General features: G+C 43.6%; 1 protein-coding gene across 1 annotated transcript in view; it reads right to left on the reverse strand.

The window, feature by feature from the left end:
- The window catches only part of LOC112255296 (synaptotagmin-6-like), a 61,086-nt gene extending 39,441 nt beyond the window's left edge, over nt 1-21,645 (reverse strand). The window contains exon 1 of the mRNA XM_042323717.1: nt 21,486-21,645. Coding sequence (XP_042179651.1) covers nt 21,486-21,645 — 160 coding nt within the window. The remainder of the gene's footprint in view (nt 1-21,485) is intronic.
- Nucleotides 21,646-22,076: the final 431 nt, after the last annotated feature.

The following is a 22,076-nucleotide window of genomic DNA, read 5'->3' on the forward strand; positions in this document are numbered from 1 at the left end:
AGTCTATATACAATGTGAGCAAATGAGGTGAGAAGGGAGGTAAAGGCAAAAAAGGCCATGGTGGCAAAGTAAATACAATATAGCAAGTAAAACACTGGAATGGTAGTTTTGCAATGGAAGAATGTGCAAAGTAGAAATAAAAATAATGGGGTGCAAAGAAGCAAAATAAATAAATCAATAAAAATTAAATACAGTTGGGAAAGAGGTAGTTGTTTGGGCTAAATTATAGGTGGGCTATGTACAGGTGCAGTAATCTGTGAGCTGCTCTGACAGTTGGTGCTTAAAGCTAGTGAGGGAGATAAGTGTTTCCAGTTTCAGAGATTTTTGTAGTTTGTTCCAGTCATTGGCAGCAGAGAACTGGAAGGAGAGGCGGCCAAAGAAAGAATTGGTTTTGGGGGTGACTAGAGAGATATACCTGCTGGAGCGTGTGCTACAGGTGGAAGATGCTATGGTGACCAGTGAGCTGAGATAAGGGGGACTTTACCTAGCAGGGTCTTGTAGATGACATGGAGCCAGTGGGTTTGGCGACGAGTATGAAGCGAGGGCCAGCCAACGAGAGCGTACAGGTCGCAATGGTGGGTAGTATATGGGGCTTTGGTGACAAAACGGATTGCACTGTGATAGACTGCATCCAATTTGTTGAGTAGGGTATTGGAGGCTATTTTGTAAATGACATCGCCAAAGTCGAGGATTGGTAGGATGGTCAGTTTTACAAGGGTATGTTTGGCAGCATGAGTGAAGGATGCTTTGTTGCGAAATAGGAAGCCAATTCTAGATTTAACTTTGGATTGGAGATGTTTGATATGGGTCTGGAAGGAGAGTTTACAGTCTAACCAGACACCTAAGTATTTGTAGTTGTCCACGTATTCTAAGTCAGAGCCGTCTAGAGTAGTGATGTTGGACAGGCGGGTAGGTGCAGGTAGCGATCGGTTGAAGAGCATGCATTTAGTTTTACTTGTATTTAAGAGCAATTGGAGGCCACGGAAGGAGAGTTGTATGGCATTGAAGCTTGCCTGGAGGGTTGTTAACACAGTCTCCAAAGAAGGGCCGGAAGCATACAGAATGGTGTCGTCTGCGTAGAGGTGGATCAGAGACTCACCAGCAGCAAGAGCGACCTCATTGATGTATACAGAGAAGAGAGTCAGTCCAAGAATTGAACCCTGTGGCACCCCCATAGAGACTGCCAGAGGTCCGGACAGCAGACCCTCCGATTTGACACACTGAACTCTATCAGAGAAGTAGTTGGTGAACCAGAGGCAATCATTTGAGAAACCAAAGCTGTCGAGTCTGCCGATGAGGATGTGGTGATTGACAGAGTCGAAAGCCTTGGCCAGATCAATGAATACGGCTGCACAGTAATGTTTCTTATCGATGGCGGTTAAGATATCGTTTAGGACCTTGAGCGTGGCTGAGGTGCACCCATGACCAGCTCTGAAACCAGATTGCATAGCAGAAGGTATGGTGAGATTCGAAATGGTCGGTAATCTGTTTGTTGACTTGGCTTTCAAAGACCTTAGAAAGGCACGGTAGGATAGATATAGGTCTGTAGCAGTTTGGGTCAAGAGTGTCCCCCCCTTTCAAGAGGGGGATGACCGCAGCTGCTTTCCAATCTTTGGGAATCTCAGACGACACGAAAGAGAGGTTGAACAGGCTAGTAATAGGGGTGGTAACAATTTCGGCAGATAATTTTAGAAAGAAAGGGTCCAGATTGTCTAGCCCGGCTGATTTGTAGGGGTCCAGATTTTGCAGCTCTTTCAGAACATCAGCTGAATGGATTTGGGAGAAGGAGAAATGGGGAAGGCTTGGGCGAGTTGCTGTTGGGGGTGCAGTGCTGTTGACCGGGGTAGGAGTAGCCAGGTGGAAAGCATGGCCAGCCGTAGAAAAATGCTTATTGAAATTCTCAATTATGGTGGATTTATCAGTGGTGACAGTGTTTCCTATCTTCAGTGCAGTGGGCAGCTGGGAGGAGGTGTTCTTATTCTCCATGGACTTTACAGTGTCCCAGAACTTTTTGAGTTAGTGTTGCAGGAAGCAAATTTCTGCTTGAAAAAGCTAGCCTTGGCTTTTCTAACTGCCTGTGTATAATGGTTTCTAGCTTCCCTGAACAGCTGCATATCACGGGGGCTGTTCGATGCTAATGCAGAACGCCATAGGATGTTTTTATGTTGGTTAAGGGCAGTCAGGTCTGGGGAGAACCAAGGGCTATATCTGTTCCTGGTTCTAAATTTCTTGAATGGGGCATGTTTATTTAAGATGGTTAGAAAGGCATTTAAAAAAAATATCCAGGCATCCTCTACGGACGGGATGAGATCAATATCCTTCCAGGATACCCCGGCCAGGTCGATTAGAAAGGCCTGCTCGCAGAAGTGTTTCAGGGAGCGTTTTACAGTGATGAGTGGAGGTCGTTTGACCGCTGACCCATTACAGATGCAGGCAATGAGGCAGTGATCGCTGAGATCTTGGTTGAAGACAGCAGAGGTGTATTTAGAGCGGAAGTTGGTTAGGATGATATCTATGAGGGTGCCCGTGTTTAAGGCTTTGGGGAGGTACCTGGTAGGTTCATTGATAATTTGTGTGAGATTGAGGGCATCAAGTTTAGATTGTAGGATGGCTGGGGTGTTAAGCATGTTCCAGTTTAGGTCGCCTAGCAGCACGAACTCTGAAGATAGATGGGAGGCTATCAGTTCACATATGGTGTCCAGAGCACAGCTGGGGGCAGAGGGTGGTCTATAGCAGGCGGCAACGGTGAGAGACTTGTTTTTAGAGAGGTGGATTTTTAAAAGTAGAAGTTCAAATTGTTTGGGTACAGACCTGGATAGTAGGACAGAACTCTGCAGGCTATCTTTGCAGTAGATTGCAACACCGCCCCCTTTGGCAGTTCTATCTTGTCTGAAAATGTTGTAGTTTGGAATTAAAATTTCTGAATTTTTGGTGGTCTTCCTAAGCCAGGATTCAGACACAGCTAGAACATCCAGGTTGGCAGAGTGTGCTAAAGCAGTGAATAGAACAAACTTAGGGAGGAGGCTTCTAATGTTAACATGCATGAAACCAAGGCTATTACGGTTACAGAAGTCGTCAAAAGAGAGCGCCTGGGGAATAGGAGTGGAGCAAGGCACTGCAGGGCCTGGATTCACCTCTACATCGCCAGAGGAACATAGGAGGAGTAGAATAAGGGCACGGCTAAAAGCTATGAGAATTGGTTGTCTAGAATGTCTGGAACATAGAGTAAAAGGAGGTTTCTGGGGGCGGTAAAATAGCATCAAGGTATAATGTACAGACAAAGGTATGGTAGTATGTGAATACAGTGGAGGTAAACCTAGGTATTGAGTGATGAAGAGAGAGATATTGTCTCTAGAAACATCATTGAAACCAGGAGATGTCATTGCATGTGTGGGTGGTGGAACTAATAGGTTGGATAAGGTATAGTGAGCAGGACTAGAGGCTCTACAGTGAAATAAGCCAATAAACACTAACCAGAACAGCAATGGACAAGACATATTGACATTAAGGAGAGGCATGCTTAGTCGAGTGATCAAAAGGGTCCAGTGAGTGGAGAGGTTGGTTGGGGGTCACGGCGATTTAGACAGCTAGCCAGGCCATCGGTAGCAAGCTAGCATAGGATGGAGGTCTGTTGTTAGCCACCTCTTGCGTTCCGTCAGTAGATTAGTGGGGTTCCGTGTGGTAGAGGGGATTAATCCAAATCACACAACAACAAAAAAAATTAAAACAATAGATATAGTTATAGAGGCCCAAGAAGAAAACATAATAATAATAAATAAATTGTCCGATTGTCTATTCAGATAGCAGCCGGTAAGACAGCTAACGGTTAGCAGGCCGCAGATGGGCGTTCAGGTAACGTCGCGACGGAGGAGCCAGCCGGATCTCCTTCGGGTAGATAACGTCGGCAGTCCAGTTGTGAAGGCCCGGTGGGGCTCCGCGTAGGCAGTAAAACGGGTCCGGATAGGTGACTGCAGCCCAGGAGTGATTGATGGAACTCAGGAGTGATTGACGGAGCTTGCTAGCTCCGGAATAATTGATGTTTGCTCCGGAATCGACGAAGGCCGATAGTCACACGGATAGCAGCTAGCTAGCCGTGAGATCCGGGTATGAATGTCCAAAGAGCAGCCGAAATCCAGGGACATGGAGTGAAAAATTGGTCCGGTATGTTCCGTTCCGAGCCGCGCTGCGCCGTACAGAACTGGCGATAGATTTTCGAGCTAAAGGATAGCTGATGACCACAAACCGTGGTTAGCTGAATACTAACGATTTGCCAGTAAAGAAGCTAACTAGCTTCTGAACTAGCTTCTGATTAGCTTCTGGCTAGTTTCAGGCTAGCTTCTTGGAGTTTCTGGCTAGCTTCTTGGAGGATTACAGATTTGAGGTAAATAATACTTTTTATAAATATAAATTGGTGAGGCGGGTTGCAGGAGAGTGTTTTGAAGATGAGTTGATGGAAAATAAAAATAAAATGTATGTGAAAAAAGTTGTAAATATATATATATATACAGGACACGACAAGACGAGGACAAAAGACGTCTGAACTGCTATGCCACCTTGGAGTAGTTCATCATCATTACACAGGTGCACCTTGTGCTGTTGACAATTAAAGGCCACTCTAAAATGTGCAGTTTTGTCACACAATGTCACAGATGTCTCAAGTTTTGAGGGAGTGTCTAATTGCCATGCTGATTGCAGGAATGTCCACCAGAGCTTTTGCCAGATAATTGAATGTTCATTTCTCTACCATAAGCCGAATTTGGCAGTAGTGTCCAACCGGCCTCACAACCAGATCATGTGTAACCGCGCCAGCCCAGGACCTCCACATCCGTCTTTTTTTACCTGTGGGATCATCTGAGACCAGCTACCCGAACAGCTGATGAAACCGAGGAGTATTTCTATCTGTAATAAAGCCCCTTTGTGAAAAAATTATAATTTTGATTGGCTAGGCCTGGCTCCCAAGTGGGTGGGCCTATTCCCTCACAGGCCTACCCATGGCTGCGCCCTTGCACAGTCATGTGAAATCCATAGATTAGGGTCGACTGAGTTCCTTATATGAACTGTACATCAGTAAAATCGTTTAAATTGTTTCATGTTGCGTTTATATTTATGTTCAGTATAATTACTGACCAGGTGTTCGCATGACAACGAGGAATAAAACACATGGCTCCTTTCAGGACACCATTCTGTATACTTCCGGCCCTTCTTTGGACACTGTGTTAACAACCCTCCAGGCAAGCTTCAATGCCATACAACTCTCCTTCCGTGGCCTCCAATTGCTCTTAAATACAAGTAAAACTAAATGCATGCTCTTCAACCGATCGCTACCTGCACCTACCCGCCTGTCCAACATCACTACTCTGGACGGCTCTGACTTAGAATACGTGGACAACTACAAATACTTAGGTGTCTGGTTAGACTGTAAACTCTCCTTCCAGACCCATATCAAACATCTCCAATCCAAAGTTAAATCTAGAATTGGCTTCCTATTTCGCAACAAAGCATCCTTCACTCATGCTGCCAAACATACCCTTGTAAAACTGACCATCCTACCAATCCTCGACTTTGGCGATGTCATTTACAAAATAGCCTCCAATACCCTACTCAACAAATTGGATGCAGTCTATCACAGTGCAATCCGTTTTGTCACCAAAGCCCCATATACTACCCACCATTGCGACCTGTACGCTCTCGTTGGCTGGCCCTCGCTTCATACTCGTCGCCAAACCCACTGGCTCCATGTCATCTACAAGACCCTGCTAGGTAAAGTCCCCCTTATCTCAGCTCGCTGGTCACCATAGCATCTCCCACCTGTAGCACACGCTCCAGCAGGTATATCTCTCTAGTCACCCCCAAAACCAATTCTTTCTTTGGCCGCCTCTCCTTCCAGTTCTCTGCTGCCAATGACTGGAACAAACTACAAAAATCTCTGAAACTGGAAACACTTATCTCCCTCACTAGCTTTAAGCACCAACTGTCAGAGCAGCTCACAGATTACTGCACCTGTACATAGCCCACCTATAATTTAGCCCAAACAACTACCTCTTTCCCAACTGTATTTAATTTTAATTTATTTATTTATTTTGCTTCTTTGCACCCCATTATTTTTATTTCTACTTTGCACATTCTTCCATTGCAAAACTACCATTCCAGTGTTTTACTTGCTATATTGTATTTACTTTGCCACCATGGCCTTTTTTGCCTTTACCTCCCTTCTCACCTCATTTGCTCACATTGTATATAGACTTGTTTATACTGTGTTATTGACTGTATGTTTGTTTTACTCCATGTGTAACTCTGTGTCGTTGTATCTGTCGAACTGCTTTGCTTTATCTTGGCCAGGTCGCAATTGTAAATGAGAACTTGTTCTCAACTTGCCTACCTGGTTAAATAAAGGTCAAATAAATCAAATTAAAATAAATCAGAATACACACACATATCATTGAGGATCACCTTGATAGAGAATAAGGGAAGTTACCTAATGTCACATTTATATTAATAATCAGGGTTGGGTAGGTTACTTTCTACATGTAATCCGTTATAGTTAATAGTTACCTGTCCAAAATTGTAATCAGTAATGTACTTTTGGATTACCCAAACTCAGTAACGTAATCAGATTACATTAAGTTACTTTTTAGATTACTTCTTCCTTTAAGAGGTATTAGAAGAAGACAAAACCTATTGAACGACATCTATTGCAGGATAAATGAATGTTAAAGTTTACATAGCTGGCCATAAATGGATGTAAAATTTCACTTTATGGGTTGGTAATGTAGGCTTCTTCTAACCCATTGCTTTCTACTATATATAATAATAATAATACCATTCAATTATATCTTTACATTAAAAAGCAAAGTCTATCAGAATTCCAGTCATTCTAATACATGTTATACCCCTTGATCTTCAAGAATAGGACTTGGAAATATGGATGTATAGATTAGCCAAATTGTTTTGCCTGAGCATGACCCCAAAACTAAGGAGGTATTAGCCAGCCCTACTCTGTTGATTGTGATTTTTTGTCATGGAGGACTGATTAGGCTCATTTATTCGAGTTGAAAAATAAATGCAGTGCTCATGGAGCACTACTGAAAAGTGCTATTTACGTGTGAAAAAGGAATGCCATATGCTGCATTTGCTATAGGCTTATTGTTTACCTTTTTGCTGTTGACACTTTGATAACTTGATAATAATATGCAGCTGTTTAAAGGGCAAATTCACAGATGAAACAATAACAAAACGGTCGCCCCGCCTCTGTTTTTGTAAAAAGCTGTGGGACTGGCCTGGAGAAATGTACCCACTCTCAGATTAATAGACAGAGCTATGGATGCAAGGACTGACCATCCATTGTGTAAAAATTATTGTTTTAAACAAACTCAAAAAAGTTCTGGGACACTGTAAAGTCCATGGAGAATAAGAACACCTCCTCCCAGCTGCCCACTGCACTGAGGATAGGAAACACTGTCACCACTGATAAATCCACTATAATTGAGAATTTCAATAAGCATTTTTCTACTGCTGGCCATGTTTTCCACCTGGCTACCCCTACCCCGGTCAACAGTACTGCACCCCCCACAGCAACTCGCCCAAGTCTTCCCCATTTCTCCTTCGCCCAAATCCAGTCAGCTGATGTTCTGAAAGCGCTCCAAAATCAGGACCCCTACAAATCAGCCGGGCTAGACAATCTGGACTCTTTCTTTCTAAAAGTATCTGCCGAAATTGTTGTAACCCCTATTACTAGCCTGTTCAACCTCTCTTTCGTGTCGTCTGAGATTCCCAAAGATTGGAATGCAGCTGCGGTCATCGCCCTCTTCAAAAGGGAGGGACACTCTTGACCCAAACTGCTACAGACCTATTTCTATCCTACCCTGCCTTTCTAAGGTCTTCGAAAGCCAAGTCAACAAACAGATTACCGACCATTTCGAATCCCACCATACCTTCTCCGCTATGCAATCTGGTTTTAGAGCTGGTCATGGGTGCACCTCAACTATGCTCAAGGTCCTAAACAATATCATAACCGCCATCGATAAGAAACAATACTGTGCAGCCGTATTCATTGATCTGGCCAAGGCTTTCGACTCTGTCAATCACCACATCCTCATTGGCAGACTCGATAGCCTTGGTTTCTCAAATGATTGCCTCGCCTGGTTCACCAACTACTTCTCTGATAGAGTTCAGTGTGTCAAATCGGAGGGCCTGTTGTCTGGGCCTCTGAATGTCTCTATGGGGGTGCCACAGGGTTCAATTATTGGACCGACTCTATTCTCTGTATACATCAATGATGTCGCTCTTGCTGCTGGTGAGTCTCTGATCCACCTCTACGCAGACGACACCATTCTGTATACTTCTGGCCCTTCTTTGGACACTGTGTTAACAACCCTCCAGACGAGCTTCAATGCCATACAACTCTCCTTCCGTGGCCTCCAATTGCTCTTAAATACAAGTAAATCTAAATGCATGCTCTTCAACCGATCGCTGCCTGCACCTGCCCGCCCGTCCAACATCACTACGCTGGACGGTTCTGACTTTGAATATGTGGACAACTACAAATACCTAGGTGTCTGGTTAGACTGTAAACTCTCCTTCCAGACTCACATCAAACATCTCCAATCCAAAGTTAAATCTAGAATTGGCTTCCTATTTCACAACAAAGCATCCTTCACTCATAATGCCAAACATACCCTTGTAAAACTGACCATTCTACCGATCCTCGACTTTGGCGATGTCATTTACAAAATAGCCTCCAATACCCTACTCAATAAATTGGATTATGTCTATCACAGTGCCATCCGTTTTGTCACCAAAGCCCCATATACTACCCACCACTGCGACCTGTACGCTCTCGTTGGCTGGCCCTCGCTTCATACTCGTCGCCAAACCCACTGGCTCCGGTCATCTACAAGACCCTGCTAGGTAAAGTCCCCCCTTATCTCAGCTCGCTGGTCACCATAGCAGCACCCACCTGTAGCACGCGCTTCAGCAGGTATATCTCTCTGGTCACCGCCAAAACCAATTCTTCCTTTGGCTGCCTCTCCTTCCAATTCTCTGCTGCCAATGACTGGAACGAACTACAAAAATCTCTGAAACTGGAAACACATATCTCCCTCACTAGCTTTAAGCACCAGCTGTCAGAGCAGCTCACAGATTACTGCACCTGTACATAGCCCATCTATAATTTAGCCCAAACAACTACCTCTCCCCCTACTGTATTTATTTATTTATTTATTTTGCTCCTTTGCACCCCATTATTTCTGTCTTTACTTTGCATATTCTTCCACTCCAAATCTACCATTCCAGTGTTTAACTTGCTATATTGTATTTACTCCGCCACCATGGCCTTTTTTTTGCCTTTACCTCCCTTATCTCACCTCATTTGCTCACAATGTATATAGACTTATTTTTCTACTGTATTATTGACTGTATGTTTGTTTTACTCCATGTGTAACTCTGTGTTGTTGTATGTGTCGAACTGCTTTGCTTTATCTTGGTCAGGTCGCAATTGTAAATGAGAACTTGTTCTCAACTTGCCTACCTGGTTAAATAAAGGTCAAAAAATTAAAATAAACAAATTAGGCTATACAGTGTTTGTTTACATTTATAATGTTTACAAACATTGGAGAAAAAAAACGTATATTTTTGGTTCTCATGGAGTGTGGCAGTTGAACTGAGCTCATGAGGCATTTACAAGTTACAGTATATTCTTCAAGAATCAATGGATATACAGTAGCAGTTAAAAGTTTGGACACATCTACTCATTCAAGGGTTTTTCTTTATTTGTACTGTTTTCTACATTGTAGAATAATAGTGAAGACATCAAAATGATAAAATAACACATTTGGAATCATGTGTCTATTAGGCTTATGGAATGTTTTTTTATCAGCATGAATTAGATTGAGCAATTAAAGCCCTACTTTTATTCCATTCCATAGGCTTGGACCCGCACTATGCAGCTGTTGCAAGAGCGCATTTTTTCAGTGGCTGTCCACTGGTTTCAAAAACAATGATGAATAGGCAGCTTAAATGTATTGAATTCAACCGTTATTGTGTTCAAATACACATCTTTTTTTCCCCTTCTTTTTTTTACCCCCTTTTTCTCCCCAATTTCTTGGTATCCAATTAGTAGTAGTTACTGTCTTGTCTCATCGCTGCAACTCCAGTACGGACTTGGGAGAGGCGAAGGTCGAGAGCCATGCGTCCTCCAAAACACAACCCAACCAAGCCGCACTGCTTCTTGACACAACGCACATCCAACCCAGAAGCCAGCCGCACTGATGTGTCGGAGGAAAAAGTGTACACCTAGTGACCTGGTCAGCATGCATTGTGCCCGGCCAGCCACAGGAGTCGCTAGTGCGCGATGAGACAAGGATATCCCTGCCGGCCAAACCCTCGCCACCCGGGAGGCCCCTCAATTACACATTTCGATTTATGAACAGACATCCACAACAACCACAATCCGAAAGGCGCAAATAGCTAAATTAGAGAGCAGCAGTGTGATTCACATCAATGCGCTATGTAGATATCAATAATAAGTGATATCAGTATCGCTGTAGACTACACCACTGCTCTCATCCTTACCTCCAAGAGTTTATTCAAGTCAGATAATCTTTGGATGCCGACAGCAGTTGCACCATTGGAAGACAACTTGGATTGTAGCCTACAAAAGCCTATCCCTGCTCTTTTCCCACGATCCATCAAAGACATTTGGTGTGTGATCATAGTGGTCTCTGACTTGTGGTCAGACTCTCTCAGGTGGAACAAATTTAAACTTTTGCCTTTTTTCAATGCTAATTTGAATGTCATTGACAAAACATAGAAGTGTCAAAGATTTGTTTTCGCAAACATCCTTTCTGAATTTAAAAGAAATCCTCAAAGTAATCATCTCGTTTTTCAAAAGTATCTGTAATCTGATTACAATATTTTTGCTGGTAAAGTAACGGATTACAGTTACCGTTTTTTTGTAATCCGTTACTCCCCAACCCTGTCAATAATATACCTATTATGACTTGTTGACCAGAGATTCAAGGCTCCTAATGACCATGTTAATGTATCTGTAATTCATATCTGTGGTTGCTGCTGAGCTGGCTCTGGGTAATGTTTTTATTAGAGGCCTCTGGGTCATATTCATTAGGTATCAAACAGAATATAACTGACTGAAAGAGAGAGGGACTATCTGAAGTTGTCCAATAAAAAATGCTTGTTTTTGTTTTCTGTTGCTGTTATGTATTGCTATGGGGTGCACTAATGAATACAACCCTGATGTAGTATTGTGTCAATATCCAGTCTTCATGACAATGTATGCTTTGGTTACCATGTCAACCCCACCCCCACAGCAATACAGCCCTTATTAACATGGTCATAGATAGGATATAAGACAGGAGATAGGAATATGTCTGGTCTAAATTTTATTTGTACTGTGTGGAAGGGCATCTCCATTGTCCAGAAAATACTTCCGGGGCCGACAGAGATGGCCGCCTCGCTTCGCGTTCCAAGCTAAGCGTCAGTATAGAGACAAAGTAGAGTCGCAATTCAACGGCTCAGACACGAGAGGTATGTGGCAGGGTCTACAGTCAATCATGGACTACAAAAGAAAAACCAGCCCCGTCGCAGACCACGATGTCTTGCGCCCAGACAGACTAACAACTTCTTTGCTCGCTTTGAGGACAATACAGTGCCACTGACACGGCCCGCTACCAAAACCTGTGGGCTCTCCTCCACTACAGCCAACGTGAGTAAAACATTTAAACGTGTTAACCTCGCAAGGCTGCAGGCCCAGACGGCATCCTCAGAGCATGCGCAGACCAGCTGGCTGGTGTGTTTACGGACATGTTCAATCAATACTTATCCCAGTCTGTTGTCCACAGACGATGCAATCTCAACCACACTGCACACTGCCCTAACCCTTCTGGACAAGATGAATACCTATGTGAGAATGCTGTTCATTGACTACAGCTCAGCATTTAACACCTTAGTACCCTCCAAACTCGTCATCAAGCTCGAGACCCTGGGTCTCGATCCCGCCCTGTGCAACTGGGTACTGGACTTCCTGACGGGCCTCCCCCAGGTGGTGAGGATAGGTAACAACATCTCCACCCCGCTGATCCTCAACACTGGGGCCCCACAAGGGTGTGTTCTCAGCCCTCTCCTGTACTCCCTGTTCACCCACGACTGCGTGGCCATGCACGCCTCCAACTCAATCATCAAGTTTGCAGACGACACTACAGTGTTAGGCTTGATTACCAACAAAGACGAGACGGCCTACAGGGAGGAGGTGAGGGCCCTCTGAGTGTGGTGTCAGGAAAATAACCTCACACTCAATGTCAACAAAACAAAGGAGATGATCGTGGACTTCAGGAAAGAGGCAGAGGGAGCAGTCCCCTATCCACATCGACGAGACAGTAGTGGAGAGGTTGGAAAGTTTTACGTTTCTCGGCATACACATCACAGAAAAACTGAAATGGTCCACCCACACAGACAGCATGGTGAAGAAGGTGCAGCAGCGCCTCTTCAACCTCAGGAGGCTGAAGAAATTAGGCTTGTCACCAAAAACACTCACAAACTTTTACAGATGCACAATCGAGAGCATCCTGTCGGGCTGTATCACCGCCTGATACGGTCACCCATAACCGTAAGGCTCTCCAGAGGGTAGTGAGGTCTGCACTATCACCGGGGGTAAACTATCTGCTCTCCAGGACACCTACACCACCCGATGTTACAGGAAGGCCATAAAGATCATCAAGGGCAACAACCACCCGAGCCACTGCCTGTTCACCCCGCTATCATCCAGAAGGCGAGGTCAGTACATGTGCATCAAAGCGGGGAACGAGAGACTGAAAAACAGCTTCTATCTCAAGGCCATCAGACTGTTAAACAGCCACCACTAACATTGAGTGGCTGCTGCCAAGATACTGACTCAACTCTAGTCACTTTAATAATGGAAAAATGTATGTAATAAATGTATCGCTAGCCACTTTAAACAATGCCACTTTATATTATGTTTACATACCCTACATTACTCATCTCATATGTATATACTGTACTCTATACCATTTACTGCATCTTGCCAACTTGATGTAACAAATGTATCACTAGCCACTTTAAACAATGCCACTTTATATCATGTTTACATACCCTACATTACTCATCTCATATGTATATACTGTACTCTATACCATCTACTGCATCTTGCCTGTGTCGTTCGGCCATCACTTATTCATATATTTTTATGTACATATTCTTATTCATTCCTTTACACTTGTGTGTATAAGGTAGTTGTTGTGAAATTGTGAGGTTAGATTACTTGTTAGATATTACTGCATGGTCGGAACTAGAAGCACAAGCATTTCACTACACTCGCATTAACATCTGCTAACCATGTGTATGTGACAAATAAAATTTGATTTGATTTAATTTACATATTTGATAACACGATTTGCTAGGATTCCTCAGTCTTTAAAATCAGGATATTTACAGCCAATTTCAAATGTCAACAACAGGAATCCTTTCAACACTAGGCTACATCAGATTTTGTACATGTATAAATAAAAAGGAGTACAATAGATCTGTACAATAGATTTGAAAGTTACAACAACACTCCACTTTATAACATCGTAACTCTCATATAGCGTACAAGTGCAAAACCTAAACTGTAAGTTTGTCACGGATTCCCCCGGTACTGCTGCTCATTCCATTCACCAGCTCCAGAGGTCTACTTCACCGGCCTTCTAGGCGTCACTGAACTGGATCATTACCACCAACCCTGGACTGTCTTGTCTCATTACGCACACCTGGTTCCCATTCCCCCTGATTAGTATATGTATATATGTGCCTTCTATTTCCCATTGGCCTTGTTGATTATTGTTCCATGTCCGTTTGGTCTTGTGAGTACCTGTGCTCTGTTGTATCGGCTTCCGTGTTAGTGCGCACTTGTTAATTGTTTTTATTTTTTATTTAACCAGGAAAGGCCCATTGAGACCCGGAGTCTCTTCTTCAAGGGAGACCTGGCCAAGAAGGCAGCAACAATCAATACATTACATAACTAAAACATATAACAATACAATACAACAACATGATCCAGCCTAAAAAAATAATTTACACTCCTATTACAGGTCTCGTCCCATGTATTGTTATTACGGGTCTCGACCCGTGTATTGTTATTACGGGTCTCGTCCCGTGTATTGTTATTACGGGTCTCGTCCCGTGTATTGTTATTACGGGTCTCGTCCCGTGTATTGTTATTACGGGTCTCGACCCGTGTATTGTTATTACGGGTCTCGTCCCGTGTATTGTTATTACGGGTCTCGTCCCGTGTATTGTTATTACGGGTCTCGTCCCGTGTATTTATTAGAGGTTTACACCTCGCACTTTGTTTGGGTTACAGCCCAGTGTTATATATATATATATATATATATATATATATACACGTGTTTGTTTTGGGCTTCGTCACCGTCATGTTCATGACGTACGCTATTTTGGGTAGAGAAATAAAATAATATATTTTGTATTCCTGCGCCTGTCTCCTATCACTATACAACGTGACAACGTTACTCCTTACACACTCAGTAGTTGATGAAAACACTGGGAAATATTTTCTCTCTTATTGAGCTGACTGGCTTTCGAGGCAATAAAAGTGTCACAATTCCCATCTCCTCCACAGGCTTGTCAATGTCTATGATCCATGTTAACCTCTGTCTGCTGCAGTTTAGTTTAGCAGAGGAGAAATGTTAGGCATTTGCCAGGCAGCCCTTGGCTGAAAATTAGATTTCTGGAATCAGCCAATGTGGGTGTACCTCCTCCACCCTGCTGTACCCCCGTTCCTCTCATCTTCTGTCCCCTCCCTAGTCATTCCCCCCTTGTCTCCCCTCCCTCCCTTGCTCCATCCCTCCCTCGCCTTCCATTAGGAAATGCTTATTATTGAATTTTCAATTGTCCTTTTGCTTGTTTCCCCAGGATAACCTCAGGTCTTAAGTGGTGTTTTTGAAAAACAAAGCACAATATTTTCCTTGAAATTGGAGTGAGGTACAATTTAACGGTCATCAGGGGCTAATGTTCTTGTGCTAAGATGCTTCAAGGCTCGCCTGTGAATACTGAGCGCTGTTGTGTCATTCTCATCCCTGATTTGTCTGTGAGACATAATGCTTTCACAATGACCCAGAACTCCCTGGCCGGTCTGGGTATCTGAGCAGAGGCCTGTCTAATATCTGACGTATTTATTTATGACATTACACATCCCCATCCCTTCCTCTGAGCATTACACATCCCCACCCCTTCCTCTAAGCATTACACATCCCCACCCCTTCCTCTAAGCATTACACATCCCCACCCCTTCCTCTGAGCATTACACATCCCCATCCCTTGCTCTGAGCATTACACATCCCCATCCCTTCCTCAAAGCATTACACATCCCCATCCCTTGCTCTGAGCATTACACATCCCCATCCCTTGCTCTGAGCATTACACATCCCATCCCTTCATCTGAGCATTACACATCCCCATCCCTTCATATGAGCATTACACATCCCCACCCCTTCCTCTGAGCATTACACATCCCCATCCCTTCCAATGAGCATTACACATCCCCACCCCTTCCTCTGAGCATTACACATCCCCATCCCTTCATATGAACATTACATATCCCCACCCCTTCATATGAGCATTACACATCCCCACCCCTTCATCTGAGCATTACACATCCCCACCCCTTCCTCTGAGCATTACACATCCCCATCCCTTCATATGAGCATTACACATCCTCATCCCTTCATATGAGCATTACACATCCCCATCCCTTCATATGAGCATTACACATCCCCATCCCTTCATATGAGCATTACACATCCCCATCCCTTCATATGAGCATTACACATCCCCATCCCTTCATATGAGCATTACACATCCCCATCCCTTCATATGAGCATTACACATCCCCATCCCTTCCTATGAGCATTACACATCCCCATCCCTTCATATGAGCATTACACATCCCCATCCCTTCCTATGAGCATTACACATCCCCATCCCTTCCTATGAGCATTACACATCCCCATCCCTTCATATGAGCATTACACATCCCCATCCCTTCATATGAGCATTACACATCCCCATCCCTTCCTATGAGCATTACACATCCCCATCCCTTCATATGAGCATTACACATCCCCATCCCTTCATATGAGCATTACACATCCCCATCCCTTCATATGAGCATTACACATCCCCATCCCTCCATATAAGCATTACACATCCCCATCCCTTCCTCTGAGCATTACACATCCCCATCCCTTCCTCTGAGCGTTACACATCCCCATCCCTTCCTATGAGCATTACACATCCCCATCCCTTCCTCTGAGCATTACACATCCCCATCCCTTCCTATGAGCATTACACATCCCCACCCCTTCCTATGAGCATTACACATCCCCACCCCTTCATATGAGCATTACACATCCCCATCCCTTCATATGAGCATTACACATCCCCATCCCTTCATATGAGCATTACACATCCCCATCCCTCCATATAAGCATTACACATCCCCATCCCTTCCTCTGAGCATTACACATCCCCATCCCTTCCTCTGAGCGTTACACATCCCCATCCCTTCCTATGAGCATTACACATCCCCATCCATTCCTCTGAGCATTACACATCCCCATCCCTTCCTATGAGCATTACACATCCCCACCCCTTCCTATGAGCATTACACATCCCCACCCCTTCCTCTGAGCATTACACATCCCCTCCCTTCATATGAGCATTACACACATCCCCCTCCCTTCCTATGAGCATTACACATCCCCTCCCTTCCTATGAGCATTACACATCCCCTCCCTTCATATGAACATTACACATCCCCCTCCCTTCCTATGAGCATTACACATCCCCATCCCTTCCTCTGTAAGGATTCAGCATTTCCTTTTATAATCCAATTCGCAACACAAGGTATCATATGATATCAAAGCCTAGAAGTTTGGGCACCTGCCAGCAAACTTCTTCCTGTGCTCAGCTATAATTCAGCATCAACAATAAAGCATTCATTGTGGCACTCCACACACACCTCTAGTCTATGGGTTTCAGAACAACATCAGATACATGTTTTACATAAGTGGGCTTTTACCCACTGGGATTTTGTGTCAACCCAGTCAAAGCCCCTCTGAAATCCATACCTGGCTTACAAAAGTAGCTAACCATCGGTTTAGAGAGCCCAATCAGGTGCGAGCCTTAAGTCTCCAATCCATGCTATTGACATGGCTGGAAAACAGTGCAACAGTCAGCTGAATGATTTACATGTGGCTCAATAGGACTGCTGCCTAACATCGCTGTAATAATCCCCCATAAATTACAGAGACTAGACAACTCCACAACACTCTCCCATGACCTGTACATGCTGTATTAATGCTATTTTCTTAACTATCATACTCTCAGCCCCACTCCTTTATTTATTCATGTTCACATATTGTAGCAGCAGACGTAGCGTGGTGGTGGTGGTGGTGGTGGTGGGCAGCACACTGCACAGTTCTGCTGCTATTCCTCTAGATGACAAAGATAAGACTTCAGCCTTCTGTAATATTTGCTGTTTCCAGATGAGGTTTACAACCAAAATTGGAAAACTAACAGTAAGAGGTGACTGTGGCAGTGCAGAGATGTTCTGATAAGAGTGCTGGTGTTTGTTTTTAGTTTCCTCTCGTTGTCCATAACAGTTTTCATATAAACCCAGGCCTCTTTTCTCCTCCTCAATTTCCCTCCTTCCCAACTCTTGTTTATCCCTCCTCAGTGACATGAAGTGAATGATCTAATGCTCATAACGCTGGATAACACCATGCCCTAATTTCACTGCCTGCACACACTCAAGTAATGATGCAACCTCAGGACCTTTATTCAATCAAGAGTAGTTATGGTAAACCCTACCATATCCAAACAATAACAGCTAATGCAATAGAACAAAATACAGATAGCCCTGAAGATATCGTGAAGCATCAATGAATTATTGAACAATCTCAATTATTGAGAAGACGTGCTGTAGCGGGAATTCGATTTGAACTGCACCAAGATATACGTCTATTCATCCAAACTGGCACAAAATCGAATACATTCAAAACAAGGACAGAGAGAGAGAGAGAGAACAGCCTGGGTCCTCATGGTAACTTTTTGGTAAGAAGAGACAGTCCATGAAAACTCCATGAAAGAATTTCTGTAAACCTAAACATTTTCGCTTCGCATAGCAGTAATCGAAAATAATCGACAAAGGCTATCTATCTTTTAGTTGTACAGAGCTATTCTGCATCATAGCACTACTTGTACTGCACCTACAACAACTACCTATACCAACACTACACCATGAGCTACAAAAACTACCTATACGAACACTACACTATGAGCTAAAACAACTACCTATACTAACACTACACAGTGAGCTACAACAACTACAGTACCTATACTAACACAACGAGCTACAACAACTACCAATACTAACACTACACTATGAGAACAACAACTACCTATACTAACACTACACAATGAGCTACAACAACTACAGTACTTATACCAACACTACACTATGAGCAACAACAACTACCTATACTAACACTACACAATGAGCTACAACAACTACCTATACGAAAACTACACAGTGAGCTACAACAACTACAATACCTATACTAACACTACACAATGAGCCTCAACAACTACCTATACTAACACAACACTATGAGCCACAACAACTACCTATACTAACATTACACTATGAGCCACAACAACTACCTATACTAACACTACACAATAAGCAACAACAACTACCTATACTAACACTACACAATGAGCTACAACAATACCTAACAGTAAATACACAGTGAGAACAACAACTACAATACCTATAAACACAACACTATGAGCCACAACAACTACCTATACTAACATTACACTATGAGCCACAACAACTACCTATACTAACATTACACTATGAGCTACAACAACTACCTATACGAAAACTACACAATAAGCTACAATAACTACAGTCGTTATACTAACAGTAAATTATGAGAACAACAACTACCTATATAAACACTACACAATGAGCTACAACAACAACCTATACCAACACTACACTGTGAGCTACAACAACTGCAGTACCTATACTAACACTAAACAATGAGCTACAACAACCTATACTAACACTACACAATGAGCTACAACAACTACAGGCCCTATACTAACACTACACAATGAGCTACAACAACTACCTATACAAACACTACACAATGAGCTACAACAACTACAGTACCTATACTAACACTACACAATGAGCTACAACAACTACAGTACCTATACTAACACTACACAATGAGCTACAACAACTACAGTACCTATACTAACACTACACAATGAGCTACAACAACTACAGTACCTATACTAACACAACACAGTGAGCTACAACAACTACAGTACCTATACTAACACTACACAATGAGCTACAACAACTACAGTACCTATACTAACACTACACAATGAGCTGCAACAACTACAGTACCTATACTAACACAACACAATGAGCTAGAACAACTACAGTACCTATACTACTACACTATGAGCTACAACAACCACCAAATAATCATTGTTATTGCTAACCCTTCTACTACCAACTACACTCCCCTCCCATATGCTATCAGTGTGTGTGTGTGTGTGTGTGTGTGTGTGTGTGTGTGTGTGTGTGTGTGTGTGTGTGTGTGTGTGTGTGTGTGTGTGTGTGTGTGTGTGTGTGTGTGTGTGTGTGTGTGTGTGTGTGTGTCTGAAAGGCAGAACAAACCAATCCAGCCAGTTTGGTTTCGAGAAACTCATCCACAGCCAACTCTGACATTCGCCTCAGCACAAACGGTCGCCCAACCTGCCACTCCAAATCTGTGACCTTTGGTTTTTGGAAGCCGGTGTACAGCGCTCTGCAGGGGCGTATGCGTCCACAGTGGCAGTCTTCTATTCATGTGGTATTACTGCCTGTGGACTGGTGCACACTGGTCTCTTCCTGGCCGTGCTGCGGGCGCTCCCTCTGACAGACACAGCACAGCTCTTTAATTGGAGCCACTTCAATTACCTGCCAATAAACCCCACGGTTAAGACAGCAGGTAGCCTACCATTTTAGAGTAACTGGGCCAGTAACTGAAAGGTTTCTGGTTTGAATCCCCGAGCCGACTAGTGGGGAAAATCTGTCAATATGCCCTTGAGCAAGGTACTTAACCCTAATTGCTCCTGTAAGTCACTCTGGATAAGAGCGTCTGCGAAATGACTAAAATGTAAAGACGGAGCAGAGCTATGGAGCCCACACCTGACAGAAGGAGAGAAGAGAGTGACAGTGGATGTCTGTGTGTGTGGAACTGGAGACCAATGTAAAGTAATACAGTGTGATACTTTGAAAAGTGAAAGGAAAGGCCACCCCCATGATGAATAATGGGGTATTGTCAGTCAGTCAGTTTCCCCTTGGCTGGCACATCATTAAAGGCTTCCTTGAGTTGAATAGGAGGAAAAGTGTGTTGTAAGGAGAAAGTGGCCCAAAGCTTAGGTCAGGGAAACATCTTCTTGTATGATACAGGGTACAATTATGGCACAGAGGATTTCCAGATGACCTCCCTCACATATCTGAGAAACACACACAAGTGGGAGGAGAATAAGGTTGAGAAAAACAGCATTTTTCCTTTGACTAACAGGGGTTTCTGTCATCAAAACTGCATCTGCAATCGGGGAATGTTCAACATTATGACAAGGGAGTCCTATTGAGAGCCAATAGTTAACACAATGATATAAAAAACATATTACATTAGCTAAAATTCAATTTTATGTTATCTATTTCCCTGGGGAATACATTATCTATCAATCCACATATATTGTGCCACCACCCTGAAAACATTTTTCTCTCTCTCTTTTCATTCCAGGAACCAAGCCTATCGTTCAAGGCACCTGATCACCTTGATTTCAACAACTTTGCATTTTCTTTAAATAAATCACCCTAGCAACCGACATATTTTATTTTCTTTCTTGCCATGTTACAGAAATAAGTACTTAAGTCTAAGAAAGTACACTAGCTAAATTAGCCAAAGAAGCCCACCATATTTTCCAGTGGTTAGATTGTTGTCCAGTATCCAAAAGGTTGCTAGATCAAATCCCCGAGCTGACAAGGTAAAACTATGTGGTTCTGCCCCTGAACAAGACAGGTAACCCACTGTTTCTAGGCCGTCATTGTAAATAAGAATTTGTTCTTAACTTACTTGCCTAGGTAAATAAAGGTTAAATAAAAAAATATCCTATCTGGCAGGAATGATAAATTACCTGTACTGGACCACTACAAAAAACATAGCAGTTAGCATGTTCAACACATCATGTGACCCCAATCATTCACAACACACACACATAGAAGTTAGCATTTTTAGCAGAACACTTGTGCTCCCAGTCACTCACAACACAAACAAACAGTGGTGACCAGAGGGAGGCTGTTGGGCTGTGGAGCATACCTGACCATGCAGAGTTTGGGTTGGTGGCCAGCAGTGTGATGAAGTCCTGGCAGGTGTTGGGCTGCAACAGTGGGCTGTCGTCCAGACAGAGGTCAATGATGAGGGCCACCGCCTTCTCACAGTGCATGTCATGGTCCTTTCTCTCCTCCGCAGAACTCATCCTCCTTCGTGAGTCCCACACAGTCTCTAGCTTTCATCCAGGACTGGAGAAAGTGCAGGAGGGATGGTGGTGGTGCTGCATAAAAAAATGTATGCAACTTGCCGCTCTCCTCTTGTTGTAACTCACTCTGGCTCTCTCTGCCTCTCAGGCTCCTGGATGTACAGCCAGTCAGTATCAATATGTGTGTGCATAAGAGAGAATGTGTGGGAGGGGGTTTGATGAAGCAGTGGGACCCCCCAGGTATTCCTGGAGCAGGAGTGTTGCATCATGCCATATCCATGCTTAGAAAGAGAGAGACAGAGGGTGGAGAGAGACAGAGGGTGGAGAGAGAGACAGAGGGTGGAGAGAGAGACAGAGGGTGGAGAGAGAGACAGAGGGTGGAGAGAGAGACAGAGGGTGGAGAGAGACAGAGGGTGGAGAGAGACAGAGAG

The sequence above is a fragment of the Oncorhynchus tshawytscha genome, linkage group LG07, assembly GCF_018296145.1.
Source record: "Oncorhynchus tshawytscha isolate Ot180627B linkage group LG07, Otsh_v2.0, whole genome shotgun sequence".
Classification (NCBI taxonomy): Eukaryota; Metazoa; Chordata; class Actinopteri; order Salmoniformes; family Salmonidae; genus Oncorhynchus; species Oncorhynchus tshawytscha.